The sequence below is a fragment of the Apus apus genome, chromosome 2 (genome assembly GCF_020740795.1).
Source record: "Apus apus isolate bApuApu2 chromosome 2, bApuApu2.pri.cur, whole genome shotgun sequence".
Taxonomy (NCBI): Eukaryota; Metazoa; Chordata; class Aves; order Apodiformes; family Apodidae; genus Apus; species Apus apus.
The window spans coordinates 154,245,992-154,268,800 of NC_067283.1; the positions used below are offsets into that span (position 1 = coordinate 154,245,992).

Sequence of the window (22,809 nt, forward strand, 5' to 3'; positions counted from 1 at the left end):
AAACTGGAAGTTAAAGAATTATGGCACTTTTTTATTTTATTGAGGATAACCAAAATCAGTTGTTATTACAGCCTTAACTCCTAAATATTCAATAATATATCCTATATCTTTCAAAGCCACAATTGGGAAGACAGTCAGGGAAAGCTTGGAGACTTTGAGCAGAGTTTAAGACTTTGCTTAGAAAAACATCAACTTACCTGCATGTTCAGGAATTCTCCCCCACTCCTATTAAATCAGCAAATATGACCTGTTTAGTAGATAGAGCTCTAGTCCACTTCTATTCCTGGCAATGAGAAGTGTGGTTCTGACACCAGTGGAAGCCTGAAGTTACAGGTGATTTCCTTGTGTTTAAACTCTTTAAATATATATATATATGTATATATATATATATTTCAGGAGAAGAGTAATATCCACAGGGACAGACCCTAAAGACTAAATTACAAATGTGAAGAGAGTTTATTTTTTTTGGTATATGTTTCAGATCTATGAAAGAAAAACATTTTCTACAGTAAAAAGAACTGATCTAAGAATTGTTTTTCATAAATGGATGGCACTGTTGTCTACATATATATTTTAAAAAAGGATGATACATTGTTACTCACAAGGCAAAAAAAAAAAACAACAAAGCAAAAAAAAGCAAGCTCTGGAGAATATACACATTAAAACTGGAGCTACTGGAGCATTTATTGTGACATAAAAAACAGCAGGAATTTTTGACTCACCAGAGAAATTTTTTTTCTGAAGTGCTGTCTTTAAAAAAAAAAAAAAAAAAGCAATACTGAAGATGTGGTTATGAAGAGAGTGTGGTTCCTTTAGATGTTTCTTTGTCTTCTAAAATCATTCCACAGAAGACCTTAATCCCAGACTGCTCCACAGTCACCCCAGCACCTATCCAGGAAGGCATATGGACAGCAGTAGTGCAGCCTTGCACTGAAACTGGCTCCTTCCAAGCAGGCCAGGAATTCACCAGCACCCACAGTGTCTCCTCAAGGGACTCTGCATTGTTTGTTAACCTTTTCTGTTCCACTGAGTCCTGTAGGATGAGCTTGTGTTGGACCAGGGAGAGCTTTGATGTTGGTACCAGGAGACTGTGAGATTGTTCAACTTGAGGTGGGCATCCAGCACTTGCTTCTCAAACATGCAGCCATCATAGTTGGGGTGCTGAGTAGTTTGGCATGACCACCTCTCAAAGATCAAGTTTGTGAGGAGGGACAGAGGAGGAAGAAAAAACTAGTTTGTGGCACCCCTAGCTCCTAACACTTCTATCTCAGCTGGCACAGACACTGTTGTCTTGAAAGGCGTTAACGTGCAACACAGCATGTTCTTCTCCTTGCCCATTGAGGGGGGGACCACAGTATCAGAACATGAATCCTCTATGGTTTAGCAACACACCAAGAAGAGCAAACAAGGAGTAGAGTTTTCTCTGCTACTGAACTTGTGAACTTAGAAAAAGCATTTGGGAACTTTGCTTCTCCTTGGACTTCCTGTGGATACAAATGTCTCTGCACGTTTTCTGCTATGCACTAAAGGGTTTGATTTCTCTTTTGAGTACCCACTTCAGGAGAATGGGAGGATGGATTTTCACCAGAAGCTAGAAATAATGTCACAAAATACAAGTGGTTTCCTGATGTTAACAAAAGATTACTTAGACACAGTACACAGGAATATAGAAAAAGAGAAGCTGCTGCTGATGCTAATTACTGAGTCTCCATAGACCATGAATAAGAGTACAAGCCATGACAACTGATATTACAACCTTGCAACTGTAGCAGAAAAAGGCACAAAAGGTAAAATTCTTCATCCCAGACAACTGTGCACATTTACACTATCTGAGGATCCACTTCAGAGGTTAAAACTAGCCCAGGGTTACATTGAATCAAAAAGATCTGGGTTGTTGGAAGTCTGAGAAGAACCAGGCAAAGTACACTTTCCAGGTTCAGCTTTTCATATGCTTCTAAGGAAATCAAAACCTACTGGCAGAAGATTTTCATTGGGGTGAAGGTCTGAAAGAAGCTTCTCCCCATTTACCAAGAATGATAGTGAGACATTTCAAGTGTAACCTCAATCTCCTACATTTTTAGATTAGTTCAATTGCACTGAGATCACAGATGTAATTTTTCATTGCATCAGTGTTAACCATAATATCAGAATCACAGAACGGTTTGGGTTGCAAGGCACCTTAAAGATCATCTAGTTCCAGTCTCCCTGCCATGGGCAGGGACACTTCCCATCAGACCAGGTTGCTCCAAGCCCCGTCCCACCTGGCCTTGAACACTTCCAGGGAAGGGGCAGCCACAGCTTCCCTGGGAAACCTGGGCCAGTGTCTCATCACCCTCACAGCAAAGAATTTCTCTGTAAGATGTCTTCTAAATCTCCACTCTTCCAGTTTAAAACCATTATCCCTTGTCCTATTACCACAAGCACTTGTAAAAAGTCCCTCCCCAGCTTCCTGTAGCCCCTTCAGGTACTGGGAGGTGCTCTAACGTCACCCCAGAGCCTTCTCTTCTGCTGGCTGAACAGCCCCAACTGTCTCAGTCTGTATCCACATTTTCTGTGGTCTACATCCATTCACATTGTACTAGCTGATCTGAAAAGCCAGTGAGAGCTGTGCTTATCACTGCATTCCACATGAGGAAGTGAGGAGGGAGCCTGTCATCCCCAAACTACTACAGGAATAGGCTATGGGCATGTGCATCAGCCCAGCAGGGAATATAGGAATATAGTGAATGGATTCAAATTTGAGCATAGGAAGTTCCACCTCAACATGAGGAAGAACTCTTTTCCTGTGAGGGTTCCAGAGCACTGGAACAGGCTGCCCAGAGAGGCCATGGAGTCTACTTCTCTGGAGACTTTCAAGACCTGTCTGGATGCCTTTCTGAGTGATCTGCCCTGATTGGTTTGTTGGGTTTTTTTGGTCCTGTTCTGGCATGGGGGGTTGAACTCGATGATCTTCAGAGGTCCCTTCCAACCCCTGATATTCTGTGATTCTGTGAGGGAAACCATAGGAATGACTGGATACTGCCAAAGACAGAGCTGAGCTGCCCAGCCTGAACTCATAGCAGTGTGTGATATAGAACAAATGCATGAAACATCAGAGTTGACCATCCAAGCACAAGATATGGCCTGGCAGCAGCATCTCTTTTCCTACAAATCTTATAAATAAGAGCAATGCTTATAATTGTAGAAGACGCTGTTTTGAAGACCAGAAAGTCAAGACTTTCTCATCAGCTTTGTCTACGGAAATCCTTTGTCCTGGTAAAGGATGATATGCAATTACCTTTCCAAAGTAAAATGAAATCCCATTTTGTCCCAGTCTCCACTGAACCTCATGCTTTTAATGATTCATTTCAAAATGTCTTCAAGAGCTTTGCATGCTGCTGAAGTCAGATTTAGCAAGATTATAATTCACTCTCTTTTCTCTTCTTGAACATGAGTTGTACTTTACCCTTCCTGTTCTCCAATTCCAATAGTGCCAAGCCATGAGCTGATAGCTGTCCTACAAATACATCCTACCAGACCTGTGAATTACTTCAGGAATATGGGAAAGATCTTTGATTAATGTGCTTCCAGGTTTTGTCAATGGAAATAAAAGCAATCTGATTTTCTTTAACTTCTTTCTCCTTACATATTATTTTCCCTTCCTGGTCAACATAGTTCTAAAAAACCACAACAGGAGAATAAGCATTTACTTTATCATCTACTTCTGACCATTTCAGAAGCCCCAGGTTCTCTGTAACATTTAAGCCCAGCTGGCAGAAATGACTTGTGATTTTTCAGGGAATAACAGACTTCCACAGTGGAAGCCAGAAATGCAGCAGGATTCTCTACTCAGCCCAAAAGGATACTAAATATTTATTTTTAAGCAAAGATATCAAACCCTAGCTGCCTAGCAGTTCAGTGCTTTTTTGAAGGAACTTGTCTATCAGCATGAAGGCAAGATGTTCACCTCTAGGGCACTTCTCATCACAGACTAAGGTACAATATCTAAGAGAAGCAGGATGAACTCTCTGAGTGCAAAGGAAGCTTAGCTTGTCTTGTACTAGCTGCCCAAATTTTAAGTACCAAGTCAGTTGAGATGACACTATACTGACTACAGATCTCTACATGAAAAAGATGAACCGATAAGCTGATAAAAACCAAGTAAAACATCAAGGCACAGAAATCAGAACATAAATTTCCATGCTAAAATTCAACTATTCATTTCATTGTGGCTTTGAAAACCAATGTTGCACCTCTACTGACACCACTTATCAAAACTAGATGAGATAACTCAGTAATGGTGGCACTGTTTGGACAATATTCCTGCGCCAGAAAGGAGACACTCAGAAAGTGAACAGAAAAACCCTGCTGCCTGCATGTGGAGCTTTTCAGTGGAGATTTTTAGCATGAACACTGACCAAGCTTGACCATGTTGCTATTTGATGAGATCTGACAAGCTCACAGCCCGGTGCAACATGGCTTCAGGCTATACAGCTGGGACTCCAACTGGCATACTTATTTTCTGCTCCTGGTTTTCTTTGGGTCCAGGCTAAGTATACATCTCCAGTGCTAATATTCCTAACTTCCTGGCATTCCTAGCCCATTAAGAGGCAAGTTTAGTACCATTTATCAAGTTTCTGACCTTTGAGCAATGCGACTGATTACATGTGCCATCACTGGGCACAAGGATGAATTTAAGTGTGTTTTCCACTCAGTAATAAAGTATTTCCATTCATTCCTCTGTTAAGTGAGGCCGTTAAGAGAAATGTAACTCACTAGTTTATGCTGCTGTCTGAGAGGGAAAACTGCTTTTTAATCTCTGACCCCTCAAAATGAAATTGTACCTGTAAAGAGATTTTGTTGAACAAATGAAATAGAAAAACAAAAGTCAGTATGTGATTTCCTTCTGTCATCTCTGCATTGTCACAGATCAGATTTTATCAGCTTTCACATGCAAAATTCTTACCTTGGTCCAGTTCCAGTGCTAGATACCACCAAGATGAACAAACAATAAATACTACAGCTACCCACTCACCCTCTCACCAGCCAAAGCAGCTCCATCAGCAATGCCTCACCACTAAATTTGCTCCCAACCTTTCCATCAGATCCTTCCCTTCTCTTCCACTCTTGCCTTTTTCATTTCCTGCTTTAGAGAGCAGGGATTTGGGCTTAAATAAAAAGAGAGCTCAAAATAGATAATTTAATTATTTTTTTCCTTCCAAAAATCCTACTGTCTATGGGTTATAACAAAAGAAAGAGAGATTAAGCTACCACCTGACTCAGCTCTCTGGTTTTGATGCTACAAATGAAGAGATGTTCAGCTGTGACTAAAAATAACCTGAAAGATTTAACTTTCACATGCAACAGCACCCAACTGCATGGCATCCAAAAGTTCTAAACAAGCCTTTTCCCAATAAATATTTATCATGCAGATCCATTATTTACAGAAAACATCTATAGGTTTAAATAAAAGTTTGGCTCAGACCTCACTGAGGTTAAGTTGCTGTATTCATGCAGCTCGTTTACCACTTGGACTGCTGCTGATTTGAGCACAGTTTCCTATGGTAAGCAGCTGTTTCTTAAATGGGCTGCATTAATATACAGTGAAACAAAAAATCAACACAAAAACAGAAGCTGCTTCAAAATAGACCACTCTGAAATCTGAAAACTCAGCCTGTCTTACATAGGGAGGCAAGGGAGAAAGGAAAAAAGGGACCACAAGTTTTATCTCAACAACCTGTTGCTGCTGCTTACTTGTTGAGGGAAGGTAAAGGGTGAAAAAATATAATTTTTCAAAGCACTGTCCCAAACAGCCATGCTCACTGGCCACATCACACTGACAAGGCAAAAGGAGTATGAAAGTAGAGGCAGGAATGCAGCAAGGAGTTGCTTCAAGGCTCTGCAGCACCACAGACCATGGGGGCACATCTACCAGGCACTACAGGCAAAGAACCCTGTGTGGTAGGCTTTGAGAAATCTGGAGCAAGCAAATTAGCAGGATCTTTACAAGAGAATGGACTGTTTGAAGCAGCAGTGCTGCTGGCAGCCATGCATCAACAGGGGAGGACTGGGAGATTGGAATTGAGAGTGAAAATCAAACGCTGTGGCTTAACGGGAGAGGGAAGGGGTGGAAGGAAAACAAGTGTGATGGAAAAGAAACTGCTTTGAAGTTGTACAAATCACTTCTGAGTGCCCAGACAGAGGTTTCTGAACTGAGCTGGTGTGAGCATGTTTCTGTGGGCTGAGAAACAGGAGGCAGAAAGGGGACTGCAAATTGGTTGCTCTTTGAGAGGTTCAGCCAATTTGGGGAGGACTTCTTTTACTAACTAAAGATCACAGCACAGAGTTGTGAGGACTCTGGACTACAGCAAAAGTTTTCTGCTGCTGCTGCAGAGAGGGATTAAGATTGAGTTGTGTAATGACACAGTCACTTCAGTAATGGCTTTTGCTTGGAGTCTTTACAGAGCTCTTAGCTCCTATTGCAGCTTTAATTCAGCTCTCATCAGCTTCACAGGCAGAAACTGCCAGAAGTAAGAATAGCTTCATAACCCCCCAAATAAAACTTCCAAGTGCTAATTACCCAAAGAACAACCAAACCCAGCCACGCTGGTACTGGCAACATACCCAGCTAAGCAACAGCACCACAATATTGATTATATATGCTGCATCTTCTAGCTAGCAGTAGGTTATCATGAGATCTTGGTCCTGAATCTACCTTGCAAGCATCTAGCTTCTTCTATGAAGGTGTATTTGCATCAAGATATTCCAGGCATGCCAGTCCATCATGACTCTGCAGTGCAATCCCATCATTTTTTGGTGCTAACTGGCTGTACACTGCAGTTTTTAAATCTATTAGCCTCAAATTGATTTAGTGGCAGTGTAAGTCAGGTCCCTGGGGCACACCCATAAGCAAGAGGAGAAGACAATCTTCATTATCACAGTATTCCTAAGTAGCAAAGTGCTAGAAGAGGCTAGCATGGCAGGAATATTTAAAGACTGAGAAAGATGATTTTGGAAACTCAAATTTTCTTTTCTTTTTAAAATACCAATGAGTTATTTGTACAAAAGTTGAAACCAGCCCTTTATCAGTAGTCCCCAGCCAATAAGATCTCCCTGTAAAATTCACAGATTTATTAGGTTATTTTCCCTAAGAGCTCCAGCCTTCAAAGCACCCCTCTGTGTATCCTTGAAAGCCAGAGCCTGGAATGGCTTCTTTACAGGAAAAAAAAAAATAAAAATCATTGTTCTTGGACTATACAAGTAGGTCACTGAACTGTTGCTTGTCTTTGCGATGCCAGTGAATCCCAATTAGCTTGACTTCCACAGAGGATAGAGGGAAGGAAAGCAACCAGCATTAATCAGAGCAACACAAGCAGCTCTTCCAAAACGAATTAGCCTCAACAGTCAGCACACAGAGTCCTTCAGTCAGTGTGGCCAAGCTGAACTTAGGCCAAACTTTGCATCAAAAAAGAGTAACTGGTTTAATAAGTATCTGTGGAGTCTGCATTTGTTTCTTTTTCTTCCTCTCAATCCATCTGCAGGAAGCTATGGAGAAACTGAGCAAAGTAAAAGTGCTCATCTCATCACAGCCAGCCCCTCTGTGTGATATTGATCCCACCTAAGTTAGTGTCAAAGGCAGGTACTGTCACCATTGGGTGCCTAGATCCTGCCTTTTTTTTCCAATAAAGGGACAGGTGATATGCATGGGATTCATTTGCCCTTGAAATGTTTGCATGTAATTGCTATCATTTAGATTTTATAGACAAAGCAGGGAACAGGCATCTCCAGAGAGACAGTCATCAGATCTATGTTAGACATCTCATGTAAGATGTGACAAGATGTGGTGGAAGCAATTCCTCCTCCAAGTCAGTGTAAAGGGAGTCCAGACACTTAACTCAGACATACACCCCTCCACCATCCCTGTTTGCTCCAATAAATCCCTATCTTCCAGAAACCAATTTGACCCATGTTTAAAATTGGTGTTTTAAGATAGATGAGTGTGAATTATTTTCTCCAGGGCCACGGACAATGACATTTCAAGAGACAAATCCAGGCCATTGATATTAAATGGCAAGGGTTGTCATATCTGCTTTAGGTCCAAGAGATATGAGACCCTCACAGAAAGGGAAGGCACTGAGGCAAGTCTACTGCAAGAGATTACTTCTTCTGGCTTCTCTCTGCCAGATTTGTTTGCCTCTCAGTCATTTTTTAAACTCAATTTGTGTAGTGAAAAGTAGGTCAGCAAAATAAAAGCGTCAAGTTTCTGTGGCCAACGGTGGTGTCACATAGCAACAGGCCTCTGTCCCTCTACTTGTGGCAACAATATTCAAAATGAACATTTTCATCTGCATTTTGACCCTGCTGACTTCTACTAATAAGGAAGTGACCCAGCTGAACTGTTACCTGAAGTGAAAATAATTCTAAGCACAAAAAATTATTTTGTAATGGTAATAATTTAAAATGAGGGGGGGAATCTGCTAATATTTTTTTGAAGGCATTTTAAAAAAAGGAGTAATGTTTTTAAACTTGAGGGAGATTTAGGTTAGACATTAGGAAGAAATTGTTTTGTGTGGGGGTGGTGAGACTCTGGCCCAGGTTGCCCAAGGAGGTTGTGGCTGCCCCATCCCTGGGAGTGTTCAAGGGCAGGTTGGATGGAGCTTGGAACAACCTGATCTAGTGGAAGGTGTCCCTGCCCACGCAGGGAGGTTGGACCTGGAGGATCTTTAAGATGCCTTCCAACCTAAACCATTCTATGATTTTATGATTCCTTCCAAAACTCTCACTAAACATTTTATGCCTCTGGGATGTAACACCTTTTCTTGCTCGTTATTAATTACAAGGGTATTTACCACATCTTTTGTTGCAGCACAGATATAGCAAGCACCTATCAATTAATACAAATTAAGCAGTGCTGAAATCAGAACATATGCTATGATTTACAATGGCAGGGAAAAAAAATATGGAAAGTAAAATGAAGTTAATTTTTTCTCCATCATGGACAGACGTTATGGACATTGTTATTTTTCTATGTGGTCCACAGAGCCTCTGAAGTATCTGCCCACCAAGACACCAGAGTTAATTCCCATGGTGAAGCAAGCAAGTGTTACTATCAGGAGGTGAAGTCTACATCTGAGAAGAGGGACTACAGACAATAATGTGGCTGCCAATTACAGTACTCTGCATGGACTCGGGGACTTCTGTGGCATATAAGATCAGGTGCATAGTGATAAACTGAGAACATCTACTTTTCAGAGCTCTTTGATCCTGCCTCTTATAACAACAGTGCCCAATCCTTTTGCTGAGACTGCTCATGTCTGATGGACACACACAAAGGCTGCAACTTGGCATCTCACCTCAGTATGATGACCAGTGAAAGTTACACCTGCCTCATTTTGCCACGTGCATATACTCCTCCATTGAAAAGGGGGAAGATGTGCAGACTCATGGGGTAGGAGATGTTAGGGAAAAGACCAGAGGGGAGCAGAACCATTCACACAGTTGCTCCCTGCTCCCTTCCCTGGGCTGAGAGCAGGGGCTGGCTGCAGGTTGTACTGAGCCACCCAGCAGCCTTCTCCACCAAGACTGTCGGCCACCGCTTCTTTACTCACCATATATTTTCCTCATATCATAGATTCATAGAATGCCAGGTTGGAAGGGACCTCAAGGATCATCTGGTCCAACTTCTCTAGGTACTAGTACAGTTTATATGAGGTGGCTCAGCACCCTGTCAAGCTGGGACTTCAAACTGTCCAATGTGGGGGAATCTACCACTTCCCCTGGGGGACTATTCCAATGTTGGACTGTCCTCATGGGGAAAAATTTACCTCTTGTGTCCAATCAAGATCTCCCCAGGAGCAACTTGTGCCCATGACCCCTTCTCTTTTCCATGTGGCTCCTTGTAAATAGGGAGTCTCCAGCTTCTTGGTAGCCACCCTCTAAGTACTGGAACATGGTCATAAGGTCTCCCCAAAGCCTTCTCTTCTCAAGGCTGAACACATCCAGTTTTCTTAGCCTCTCCTCATATGGCAGCTCCTCCAGTCCTCTGATCATCCCTGTGGCCCTTCTCTGGACCCTCTCCAGCCTCTCCCTTCCTTTGTGTAGAGTGGGGACCAAAACTGAACTGAAGGTGCAGTGTGACAAGCACTGAGTAGAGCAAGATGATGGCTTCTTGCTCTCTGCTGGTGATGCCCTTGGTGATGCAGCCCAACATCCTGGTGGCTTTCTTTGTCCTGCAGCACACTGTGCACTCATGTTGACCCTGTTATCCACCAAGACCCCCAGGTCCCTTTCCACAGGGCTGCCCTCCAGCCAGGTGGATCCCAGCCTGAACTGCACTTCTGAGTTAGGTGTTCCCAGGTGCAAGACCTTACACTTCTCTTAATTGAACTTCATAAGGTTCTTAATATGTTCTCTATTATTGTTTTATGGTTTTGTGGGTAGGCTTGTTTTTTTATCTTGGTTTGGTTGTTTTGGCATGGTGGGGGAGTGAAGAGTTTAGACAGAGAACATGAAAATTCACACAAAATAATAAAATACTACTGTTAGCACATGCATCTCAAGAGGAAGGAGCACCTTTCAAAATTTAAAATGCAGACAAAGGAGCTCAGCAAGAAGATATTTGCATTTGTTTAAACATTTATATCATTGCAGGGAACTGTGCTAGTTAAAGAAAAGCTATTTACTGATCCTTTGTTATGTTAATATACAGGTTAGGACTGGTGCTCCAAGTTATATTATTGAAGTAGTGCAATGAATCATATGCAAACATTATGCTAAATAAACAGTCACTTGATCTTTATTCCTGGCAGAAATCCATTGATTAAGGTCTACAGGAGGTCTTCAGCTTGAATGTTTCAGTGATGTTGACATTTCTGATTTCTCAATTTATGTATATAGTTGTTGATAGACTTTTAAGAATACTACATGCACACATATATTGATAAACATATAAATAGGGATAAGTAATAAATGCATGTAAGCCAGTCTGCATTCACAGGAAAATCACATTATACTAGAGGTGGGAGGTAACAGCCAAATATATAGATGAATTGACAGTTTAACAAAAGAAGGAAAACTACTCAGTAAGATTTACAAAATAGTCTGTGCTTTTAATCCCTGAACAGCACACAAGAGCAGAGAGAGAATTTAAAAGTGTGCAAAGCTATGGCAGCTCCCTAGAAAGCAGTTCAGCCACAAAGCAGTCTGGCTGCTCATCCTCCTAAACCCAGCCTAGCTGCTTCTAAAGCAGCCCAAATCACACACACAACCTGGAGGGACAACCTACACCCCACTGCGTTACCCGTACCTATGCAACTTCCTACAGAAGCCCTTGAGGGCCATGTGCCCAGGATCCTTCCTGTCACATTACGGGGACAATGTCCTTTCGGATGTAGGATGAGCAGACATCACAGCACACAGAAGAGGGGGTGTCATATGCCATTTGACAAACCCCGGGCACGAGGCCAACAATTGCAGCCACAACAATTTCACCTCATTTTCTCTCCTTATCTCAGGGAACCTCATGAAAGAGGTGACAGAGAGCCAGGTGGAGATGAATGTGTTTTGTCTACTGACCCACATGTAGAGTACAGGAGAGCTAGCTGTCCTCTCCAGGAGATGTTCTTTGGCAGCAGATTTTTTTCTAAGTGATATTTGTCTGTAGAGGCTTGTTTCAAGGGCAAGAGAGGCTCTGGTTTGTTTTCCCATAAATACCACTCAGTTCTCACTGATGCCCTTAGCAGGGGCTGACTCATTAAAACTGAATACATCTTCATCTTGATCAACATGCTTGAGGAATAAAGGACCTCTTAACTGGGCAGGCTATTTCAGCAGCTCCTGCTGGCTGAAGAAAGCAGATCCTTTGCACTGTGCTGAGTTCATTTTCTGCCTGACTACTCTCTGACCCACTAAGCCAAAACTGTCATTAACCCATTTGAAGCTTTATGATGGGCTCTGCTGTTAAGTATTCAATTTATTCTTGTTTCATTTTAGACTTCATGCAGTAAAAATGCAACAGGCCATTTTCAAAGTAAATGCAGGATTAGATGCAGGGTGGCACACATTATCTTGAATATATATGTCTTTAAAACCAAAATGTAGTGAAAACAACAAAGTTTCTGCAATATCGAAGTTCTAAAATGTTGTTCTTATTGTCCACTACTGGTAAATCATGTTTCACTAGAAAATGAGCTGTAGATCATTTTAAAATCTCCTTTTTTTTAGTTTAGTTAAATGCCTGTAGCTTTAGTCTGGAGGTTTGTCCCAGACCTTCAGAATTCATTGTGTCCAAGGAGCAGTGAGGAGGCACTAGGTACTCACATGGCCCCCAGCTACACTTTGTGATAACAAGACTCCAGATACATGAATCACTTTGGACTTCATCAAACCCATTCTAACTTACAGCATTTGTTCTGTCAATCCAATGCAAATAATAACATGTTTTTTTTTCTTTGTTCACTTCTGCCTTCTTCATCCCTAGGAAGCACTAAGTGCAGCCACTGAACAGTTCTTTCTCGTCAAGCTATTTTCAAAAAGATTAATGTTTTGGTGTGTGTTTTATTCTCGCTCTGTTGAAATAAAAATTAAAAAAAACCCCAAACCATAAGCTCACATTGCCCTTAAAAAGTGCTGAGCACCACTCTCATAGCCATTATTCACCAACCACATCATGTCTTTTGACAGCTCAGTCCTTTTTGAAAAGCACTGTTGCCTGATTATAGGGAAGCACTCCCAATAAGAAGCACATATACACTTAAATTATGCACTTTTTATGACGTCTTTCCAAGAACAACAGTAGCTAATTGTGATGTTTCCTACTGGGAAATGTCTCTTTAATATGCAAATCTCTTAATGACTACTCTAAAGCAAATTGTCAATGCTACAGCAATTTCATCATATATATTAGAAAAAAAAGTTTAGCTCTTAGTTAGAGTCTGCTTTATCATCTTTGCAGGTAGCACAAATCCAACGCAGCCCATGTGCCATGTGGTTCACAGCCTCCAAGTGTTCTTTTTATTTTAAATACCATTACTGAATGTATCCGTAGGGTTTTTTTAGTCCCACTTACTTGGTGCTGACTGGCTTTTGCCAACTGCTCATTGGCTGATTCTACATTAGAAGATGCAGTCTCAATGTTGGCTTCGATACTGTCTGCAAATTAAGATAATAGAAGATAATTACAGGGTGCGAACTTAAAACAAAGACTTTATACCAACAGCAATTTGGCAGTTTACTAACTGGCATAAAGAGATGAGCAACTCCTTGTTTGCAAGCTGTAGAACTACAGGGAAATGGGAAAACCACCCATTTTGATGAACACAACCCATCAGGCAGAGGCAGTAAGACTGACAGCTCTCTGTATGTTCTTGCATGGGACAGAGCTTAGCAGCTCATCCCATTCCCACTGAAACCAATGGGAAGACTGATTGGGAATTCAAAGGAAATCAGCTTCAGGCTGAAGAACTTACTGGATTTGAGTTAAATTAAAGAAGGGATGTGGCAGAAGGTATCTGAAACAGTCTCATTATTGAGGGATAAGATTCACCTGTGTACAAGGCAGGTTATTGACCATCCCCAGGTGGCTGTACTTGAGCAAGTCACCTCAGACATTATTATAGTCTACAGAGAGCAAGCCAGAGAATAACAGAATCACAGAATCACAGAATTGTTGTGGTTAGAAAAGACATTGAAGATCATCAAGTCCAACAGTCAACCCAGCACACTGCCAAGTCCTTAGCATGCAATCCATCCCCCTCTTCAGTAGCAGCCTGCTGCTGCTTGGATGAAACCAATCACAGCCTAAGCTCCTGGATCACATTTCCAAGCTGCACAGGAGGTCTGTATAGATGGCTCAGGTTGAGAGACATTGTCACTACCTAAAATGAAAGGGAGACAAATCTCACCCTAGATTGCTAGGTCTGACATCAGGGGAAGCTGTAGTAATAATGAGAAATCAAAATGAGACTGGTAAAGAAAGATTATCAGCCACACGTTGCAGCTGGCAACTCCTCACTTCTGTCAAAGACAGCTATTAGCTTAAATTCCAGAGCTCTGCATAGAAAGCAAGACACCTAAAAGCTGCAAATAAGGCTTTGTGTTGCCAGCAGAAATCTTGACCAGCTTGTCCCTTAAGAGATGTGCAACCACCACTTTTTGGCCACAGTGGGAGAATATGTGCACTTAGGCTGTTTGTGTGGGTTTGACAGTAGGTACTACACCGTGGGGCAGATAAACCTGGTCAGGAGGAATTCAACTACAGGGAGAAATCTGAGAATCTGGTTCCAGTGATTTATCTAACCCCTTATGAAACTGATGAAAATTCTTCAAACGATGATATTAGGAATTGGATTAAGATGTGTCACGGAAGATTTAACTAATTTACTCTTTTATTTTTGAAAGAAAGAACATTAACCAGACTGGCTACTTTATGAGTAAATGAGGGCTTGCAAATGAACTTTGCAAAGTGGCTGTGTTCAGATTTTGGCATTTGAAAGTGAAATTGTTGCAAATCTGTTAATGTAATTAGGCATTTCTGGTATCTCAAAAAAACCCAACCCAAAACAACAACAAAAAACCAAAACAAAATAAAAGAGCAAAGAAACTGCAAACCAACAGAAGCATGGAACAAACAAACTTCATCTTAACACTGGGAAACCTCTAAAAATCCTTGTAGTACACCTGGGAGAGATGGTTCTCCATTTCTTTTGTTTTAGATTATACATGCTGTAGTACACAAGAAAAAAAAGCTACATGGCCAGTATGTTTACAGATAGACACACCATAATTTCATTTGCCACATCCAATGATTCTCAAACCATTTTTCTTAAGGATTTAACACTCTGGACCTTGGTTGGCATCATTGACCTCTGCCCAAAATCTTTCCTTGCATTCAGGACTCAGCAGGAAGAGATCAAAAGGCTTCTAAGGAACTCAACCTCTGTCTATGAAGAAATGTTAAATTTGCTTCTGCAAAGCCTTAGAAGAGCTGCATCCATTCACTTGCACACATCAGTGTGACAGCTTTGAAGACTTCCAGTCTTGCAGTGATCTGAAGGCATTTCTGGAAAAATGTCACCTTTTTCTTTTCAATACCAGTAGAAGACAATGGTGCTGAATTGCCAAAAAAAGATGGCCAGAAACATGAATGGAACATTGCAGTGAGCAGCATTGTTATCATGTAAGTTGATCTACCCAGGGTTTACTTCAAACTGATGTGCCTGAGAAACAAGGTGTTCCTTGCAAGTGAAACATGGTAGAAAGATTTCAACCTGTTACTTGATAATAATGATGTCCCAGGCAAGTTTACCAGGAAAACCTCACTACTATGTCTCCATCAGTATTGTCATTGTCAATTAGTATCACACTCCTGACTTCTTATGAAGACAGGCTGAGAGAGTTGGGGTTGTTCAGCCTGGAGAAGAGAAGGCTCCAGAGGGACTTTAAAGCATTTCTCAGTACCTGAAGAGCCTACAGGAAAGCTGGGGAGGGAGTTTTTACTAGGGTATGGAGTGATAGGATGAGGGTAATGATTTCAAACTGGAAGAGGGGAGATTTAGATTGGCTATAATGAAGAAATAATTTAATCTGAGGATGGTGAGACACTGGCACAGGCTGTTCAGAGAAGCTGTGGATTCCCCCTCTCTGGAAGTGTTAAAGACAGAGTGGATGGGGCTTGGAGCAACCTGGTCTAGTGGAAGGTGTTTCCGCCCATGCAGGGGGATCAAAACTAATGATCTTTAATGCGACTTCCAATCCAAACCGTTCTGTGATTCTTTGATTCAAAAAAGAATAGATGTCTCATCTCCAGGGCTGGCCCTGATGTCTGTCCAGACAGACATTGAGGTTGACCCATAAACCAGTAATTGCTCATTCTACGTATTTGATAGGAGTAGCAGTTGAGGAATATCTGATATTTTCCAGTTATAATTCAGAAAAAGCTGAAAAGTGGTAAATCTATGGGCTAGATTGGCTTTGTAGGAGGAGAGAATGCTTGCTTTCTGTGTTTGCATGTTAGTACAGTGCTGTGTAATTGGCAACTACAAGCCCTGGTCTAATTTCCAGCAGTGTGTATATAAGCCTCTCTGCATCTGGAAAAAATAGGGCACAGTCATAGAATCACAGAATGGTTAAGGTTGGAAGGGACCTTACAGATCATCAAGTTCCACCCTCCCTGCTATGAGCAGGGCCACCTCCCACTACCCCAGGCTGCACAAGCCTCATCCAAGCTGGTCTTTAACATCTCCAGGGATGGGGCTTCCACAAATTCCCTGGGCAACCTGTTCCCCTGCCTTCCTACCCTCATGGGGAAGAATTTCTTCCTGATGTCTAACCTAAATCTCCCCTCTTTCAGTTTAAAGCCATCAACCCTTGTCCTATCACTGCCCTCTCTGCTGAAAATCCCCTCCCCAGCTTTCCCGGAGCCCCTTCAGGCACTGGAAGGTGCTCTAAGGTCTCCCTGGAGCCTTCTCTTCTCCAGGTTCAACACCCCAACTCTCTCAGCCTGTCTTTATAGCAGAGGCAGAGGAATCAAAAGGGTTAATACATTTTTATATACGTTTTTATCACAGAAAGGATGTATCAGCCAGAATAATTTGTCACCTAAGCTGACAATTTCTTAGTTTTCTAGTTATTCACAAGTATTTACTTCTATGGTTAAGCATGAATACATGATGCATAATTCACCAGATTGGTTTTCCCTAAAACAAGATCCATATGCTTGGCAGAAGTCCATGAGAACTAGGTACTGGGACAACACCAGTTTGCATAATTTGAAATTCAGACCCTGACCACTCAGAGTTCCAACATTCCATATGTTTTCTACAGCCCAGCTGTGACACATTAGGAGGGAGAAAAAGAAAGTAAAAAAATCAGGTAAAAAAATTGAACTAGGAACATATCCTGCTGTATTGCCATGTATTCAGCTACTTCGTGATGGGATCTAGAAGGGATGGGAGGATTTGAGAAATTTTAAAGGGATGAAGGGAGTGTACTGAACACCTTGGCAATCATCTCATCAAACTAACAGAGTTTGGTCATGTATGAGATGTTTTCCAGCACTGTAGTGCAGACGCTCTTCACCACTCAGTGCCTCTTAAATGCTGATTGTCCTCAGAAAATTAATCATTTAGACATCGAAGAGCTACAGGGGACAAATTTATGAAAGATATCCTACTAAAACAAGAGTAATCTCTCTGTGCACCTCTTGGGGCAGAGAGAAATCACAGTAGGAGCTTAATTTAGCTTCCTTAAATGGCCCTCCAGAGGAAGGCAGCATTTTCCGCTGCCTGCAGGGGGGCCTAAGGAGATTTGCCTTCATTAGATAAAATTAAACACTGTGAACTCCCCCTTAGAGCTGCATGGAATGGGCTAATCATATTTTATGCAACATGTTTTGCAAACACCATCTACATTTTTCCCAGCACAAGCTTTTGCAAGGAGGACGGACGTGTGCTACGTGAGTTGATGTGATGTTCCAGGAGGAGGCTGGACCCTGGTGGCACTGTTTCTGCTCATTTGTTCTCTTAACAGGGGAATACTAGCCTTGGAATAAGCAAACCTTCCATTAAATGAAATAAAAGAAAAAAATCAAGAATTTGCAGCAACTTGTAATCCTGAGACACAGGGGAGAACCTAAAACAAACAAAAAACCCCACCAAAATTCCTCTGAAACTCTTTAAAAAGGAGACATAAATATGTAACACAATTTAACTAGATTAACTGATTTAACTGATTAACACAGGAAAGGAAGGGAAGGAAAGAGAATTTGGGTCAAATCACAAAGAATTAAGTAATCAGTCAATGATGTCAATATATCAATGATGAACGAGGTATTTCGGTGTCACTTTGCTGAACACTAGTGATGGTTCACAGCTTCACCTTGCTCACTTTCAGGCTCCTTGCTTGGGGATGGAGAAGCAAGTATTTCCAGAAGGGTGGTAAGATCCCAGGTAGACTGAAAAAAACCTGCTGGTAGGGTCTGCCTTTTCCTTTCTCCTTTGGCTTTGGTATGAAAGGGTAGTGACTCAGGTCCTAAACAGGTGAGAGAACCCAGCCCTGCATATGGGATTTTCCAATGAGCCTGAATCCCACAACAATTTTCTGTCCTCAGTCTGTGATGACAACTTTACTGGACTGTTTCAAAACAAACAAAAACCTTAAGGCAATGTGATCACCACTTTATTAAACTGAGGGACAGGGCTGCACCAAAGCAGATGGTGGTTGCAAAGAAATGCACCAAGGAATTGGAAAAAAAGATTTCTGATTTTCCAGCTAAAACACATCCTTTCAATGGCAGTAGTAAAGGTGACACAGCTCACCAGCTTTCAGCTGTAATTTGATATGATTTTATTTTTGTCACACAGAGACAGAAATCATGATGACTCTAAGAGGTGTCTTTCAAACCTATTTACCTGTCTTCTGAGATCAAGTCCTACTTATGACCAACAGGAGTCTTGTATGTCAAATTGCTGGAGTGGCATTGACTGGAGCAGGATTTTTGTCCTCATGTATCAAGGAACCAGTTGTATGACCTCAGGTTTTATAGCAGCAACAATGGGCTGGTTTCACAAGGCAGCTTTTTTCAGTAAAACTGCTTGAAAGAGAGGAAGGTGAGCTTTTGAGTGAGAATTTTAAAATGCTCCCACTTGGCAGTAACCAAAATGGGCCCCTTCAGGTTTCATGGTATGTTTTTATTTTTAGCACTTTAATAAGCTTAGCCCTCTTTTATCTCTAGACTAAAAATAATCAGTGCAATGTACTAAGAAGTACCAAAAAAAACCTAAAAGGGAAAAAAAGAGATTTTTTTTGGTAATGTGTAAAGGTTTATTTCCTAATTAAAAGCCAGATTTTGGGTCAAATTGCTTTCAACATGACAAAGAAATTTGCTCATTCTAATTTGAGAGTTTTAAGTGAGTCTCATTACACAAAAAAAAGACCCTCAGGCTCTTCATAGGCACAACTGTGGATTTTAAGGGGAAGGAAAACTATAGCAGTTCTTCTAGAGTGAAGCTTAAAATGGCTTATGAGTTGGTCATTTACCAACTTCAGTGTAAATGTCAAGTCATAAATTCCACACAGGAGAGGATTTATTACATAATCTTGCCTACATGCTAAACTAAGGCTAAATGGGTCACATTGGCATGGACTGGTGTAATGAAATACAATTTGCAGCTCCATGAGTCATCAGGAGCCATGGTTATTCCTTCAAGAAAAAGTATCTTTCACGTGGTAACACACCATGACCCTCAGAGGTAAGGACTGAGGCACTGAAGAACCACTCACCCTGATGTGTCAGGCAGGTCTGGAAAGACTATTTCAACTACCCTAAAATGTTGTAACCAGCTCTTCCTGCTGGTTTCCTTCAGCCAACAGCCCAAAGACATAGTCTGTATGAATAAAAGTGGCTATAAGGCAATGGCCAAAAACCAGCATAAATTTACACCACTTCAGCTCCTGAGTGATTTATACTGTCCTTGAGATGCATCTTAGAAATGTCAAGTATCTGCTACATATGTATGTGCTGAGAAATGGTATCACCCTGCCAGAGGTTTACCATGCCTGACAGGATACATCTTCCAGGGATTTAAAATTCAAACATTGTCCTACGTATATTTATTGGAAAATAGCACATTCTACCAGAGAATAAGGAGCCTTGTATCATCTGCTGGGTGCTAAATGGCAGAATGCAGAAATATTACCATTTTAGCAGATGCAAAGCAATTCACCATTCATTTTTACAAAGACAAGGGGTTCCAAGTTACTGGTGTTTACCACAGGAAAAGAGTCAGCATATGAAGTACTGAAGTGGACCTACAAGAAAGCTGGGGTGGGACTTTTCACCAGAGAGGGCAGTGACAGGACAAAGGGTAATGGGTTTAAACTGAAAGAGGGGAGATTTAAGTTAGACATTAGGAAGAAATTCTTCCTCATGAGGGTAGGAAGGCACTGGAATAGGTTGCCCAGGGAGGCTGTGGATGCCCCCTCCCTGGACGTGTTCAAGGCCAGGTTGGATGAGGCTTGTGCAGCCTGGTCTGGTGGGAGGTGTCCCTGCTCATACCAGGGAGGTTAGAACCTGATGATCTGTAAGGTCCCTTCCAACTTTAGCCATTTTATGATTCTATGATTCTATGAAGAGTTTCCTGAAGGTGCACAGTACAGCCTCTGACCTCATTGTTCAGTTCATTGATGATACAAAACTGGGAAGGGTGGCTGACACCAGAAGCCTGTGCTGCCATTCAGTGTGTCTTGGACATGCTGGAGAGTTGGGCAGGGAGAAATAATGAAATTCAGCAAGGTCAAATATAAAGTACTGCATGTGGGGAGAAACAACCCCATGGATCAGTACAGGCTGAGGGGTGATCTGCAAGAGAGCACTTCCATGAAGAAGGACCTTGGCCTCTGGTGGACAACAGGCTGACCGTGAGCCAACAATGTACCCTTGAGGCCAAGATGGCCCATGGCATCCTGGAGTGCATTAAGAAGAGTGTAGTCAATAGTCAAAGGAGATTTTCTTCCCCCTCTGTTCTGCCCTGATGAGGCTGCATCTGGAATACTGTGTCCAGTTTTGGGCACCTCCATTCAAGAGAGGCATCAAGGTGCTGGATCGAGTACAGAGGAGGGCAACAAAGCTGATGAAGGGCCTAGAGAATCAATCTTATGAAGAACACTTGAAGGAGCTGGGAATGTTTAGTCTGAGGAGGCTGTTCAGCTTAGAGAAAACAGGCTGAGGGGGTATCTCATCAATGCTTATAAATGTCTACAGGGGATGTCAGGAGGATGGGGCCAGTCTTTTTTTCCCCAGTGTGCAGTGACAGGACAAGGGGCACAAGCTGGAGCACAGGAGATTCAAGTGAAACATAAGGAAAAACTTGTTACTGTGAGGGTAACAGAGCACTGGAACAGGCTGCCCAGAGAGGCTGTGGAGTCTCCTTCTCTGGAGACATTCAAATCCTGTCTGGACACATTACTCTGTGATCTGCTGTAGATGATCCTGCTCTAGCAGGAGGGTGGACTAGATGATTTCAGAAGTCCCATCCAACCCTGATGACTTTGTGACTCATTTTCTGGTGTACACTCTCAGTTATCTGTCTGAAATATCCATAGCTCCCATAGGATGCTCTCATATGGCTTTGGGTAATCCAAAATTCTAATTTTTAATGCTCCAAAACTTGCACATAGAAGAATATTATATCATGGCAAGAGATCCCATTAACTTGTGCTCAGGTAACCAAGAAGGCCAATGGCATCCTGGCCTGCATCAGGAATAATGTGGCCAGCCAGAGCAGAGGTGATTGTGCCCCTGTACCCAGCACTGGTGAGGCCACATCTCCAATCTTATGTCCAGTTCTGGGCCCTTCACTACCAGAAAGACATTGAGGTGCAGAAGTATGTCCAGAGGAGCTGCCAAGCTGGTGAAAGTTCTGGAGAATAAGCCCTAGTAGGAGAGGCTGAGGGAACTGGGATTGTTTAGCTTGAAGAAGAGGAGGCTGAGGGGAGACCTCATTGCCCTCTGCAGCTACCTGACAGGAGGCTGTAGGAAGGCGAATGTTGGCTTCTTCTCTCAAGTGAATAATGACAGGACAAGAGGAAATGGCCTGAAGCTGCACCAGGGGAGGTTTAGACTGGATATTAGAAAGAATTTCTTTACCAAAAGAGTGGTTGGACAGTGGCACAGGCTGCCCAGGGAGGTGGTGGAGTCACCATCCCTGGTAGTGTTTAAAAGAAATGTAGATGTGGTGCTTAGTGACATGACTTAAGCACTGAACAGGTAAATTAGGTGTGAGAAGAATCCTATTGGTGGCAATAAACCTCAGGAAAGGAAAAGCCTTTTCTTGTACAAAATTAGCTGGCTCATTAACTTCAACTGTACCCACCCAATCACATGATGAGGGTTAAACACAGAACAGAAGACAAATCTTTAGGTGTTAGTAAATTTGCAAGTGTAGAGTCCTAGTGAGACCTCAACTACAGTACTGCATCCAGTTCTGGGCTTCCCAGTTCAAGAGGGACAGGGATTTACATGAGAGAGTCCAACAAAGGGCTACGAGTATAAATAAGGGACTGGAACACTTGCCTTATGAGGGAAGGCTGAGAGACCTGGGGCTGTTTAGTCTGGAAAGGAGGAGAGTGAGAGGGAATCTAATTAATGTGTATAAATATATGAGGACTGGACACCAAGAAGGAAAGGACAACTTTTCACTTGTGCCCTGTGACAGGACAAGGGGCAAAGGATTCAAACTTGAGCATAAGAAGATCTACCTCAACATGAGGAGGAACATCTTTACTGTGAGGGTTACAGAGCACTAGGACAGGTTGCCTAGAGATGTTCTGCAGTCTCCTTCTCTGGAGACTTTCAAGACCTGTCTGGATGCACTTGAGTGACTTACCCTTGATTGGGTCCTGCTCTGGCAGGGGGGTTGGACTCCATGATTTCCAGAGGTCCCTTCTAAACCCTAACATTCTGTGATTGTGTGAGTCACTCATTACTCTTTTCCTTACAAACCTGCATGTGCTCTCTTACCAGCACTGTCATCAATAGAGCTAAATGTGAAAGCCCACAAGAGTGAATGTGAAAACAAGAGAGGACACCAAAAACCACATTCACAGAGATCAGAAACTGGGAATAAGGACAAAAGCTCAAGCGTTTTTTGTGCGCTACCTATTATCTTCAGTAAGATTTGTCAGAGATCATGGAAGCCCACACTGGACTCCAAGAATTCAGTGGTAGCAGCATTCATCAACTTGTGCCTCACATGAAACTGAGCACCTTACAGACTCATTAGTGCTGTCCAAAGCCAAGGATGAAAAGTGACAGTGGAGGCGATCACTGCTGCA

The 22,809-nt window shown here is 42.2% G+C and overlaps 1 protein-coding gene across 7 annotated transcripts in view; it reads right to left on the minus strand.

Moving 5' to 3' along the window:
- TSNARE1 (t-SNARE domain containing 1) overlaps positions 1–22,809 on the minus strand; it is a 514,761-nt gene that overhangs the window by 176,425 nt on the left and 315,527 nt on the right. For 6 of the 7 annotated variants that reach the window (XM_051612487.1, XM_051612482.1, XM_051612486.1 and 3 more), the window contains one exon: positions 13,046–13,128. The exons of the other annotated variant lie outside the window; for it this stretch is intronic. In XM_051612487.1, coding sequence (XP_051468447.1) covers positions 13,046–13,128 — 83 coding nt within the window. The remainder of the gene's footprint in view (positions 1–13,045; positions 13,129–22,809) is intronic. 7 annotated transcript variants of the gene reach the window in all.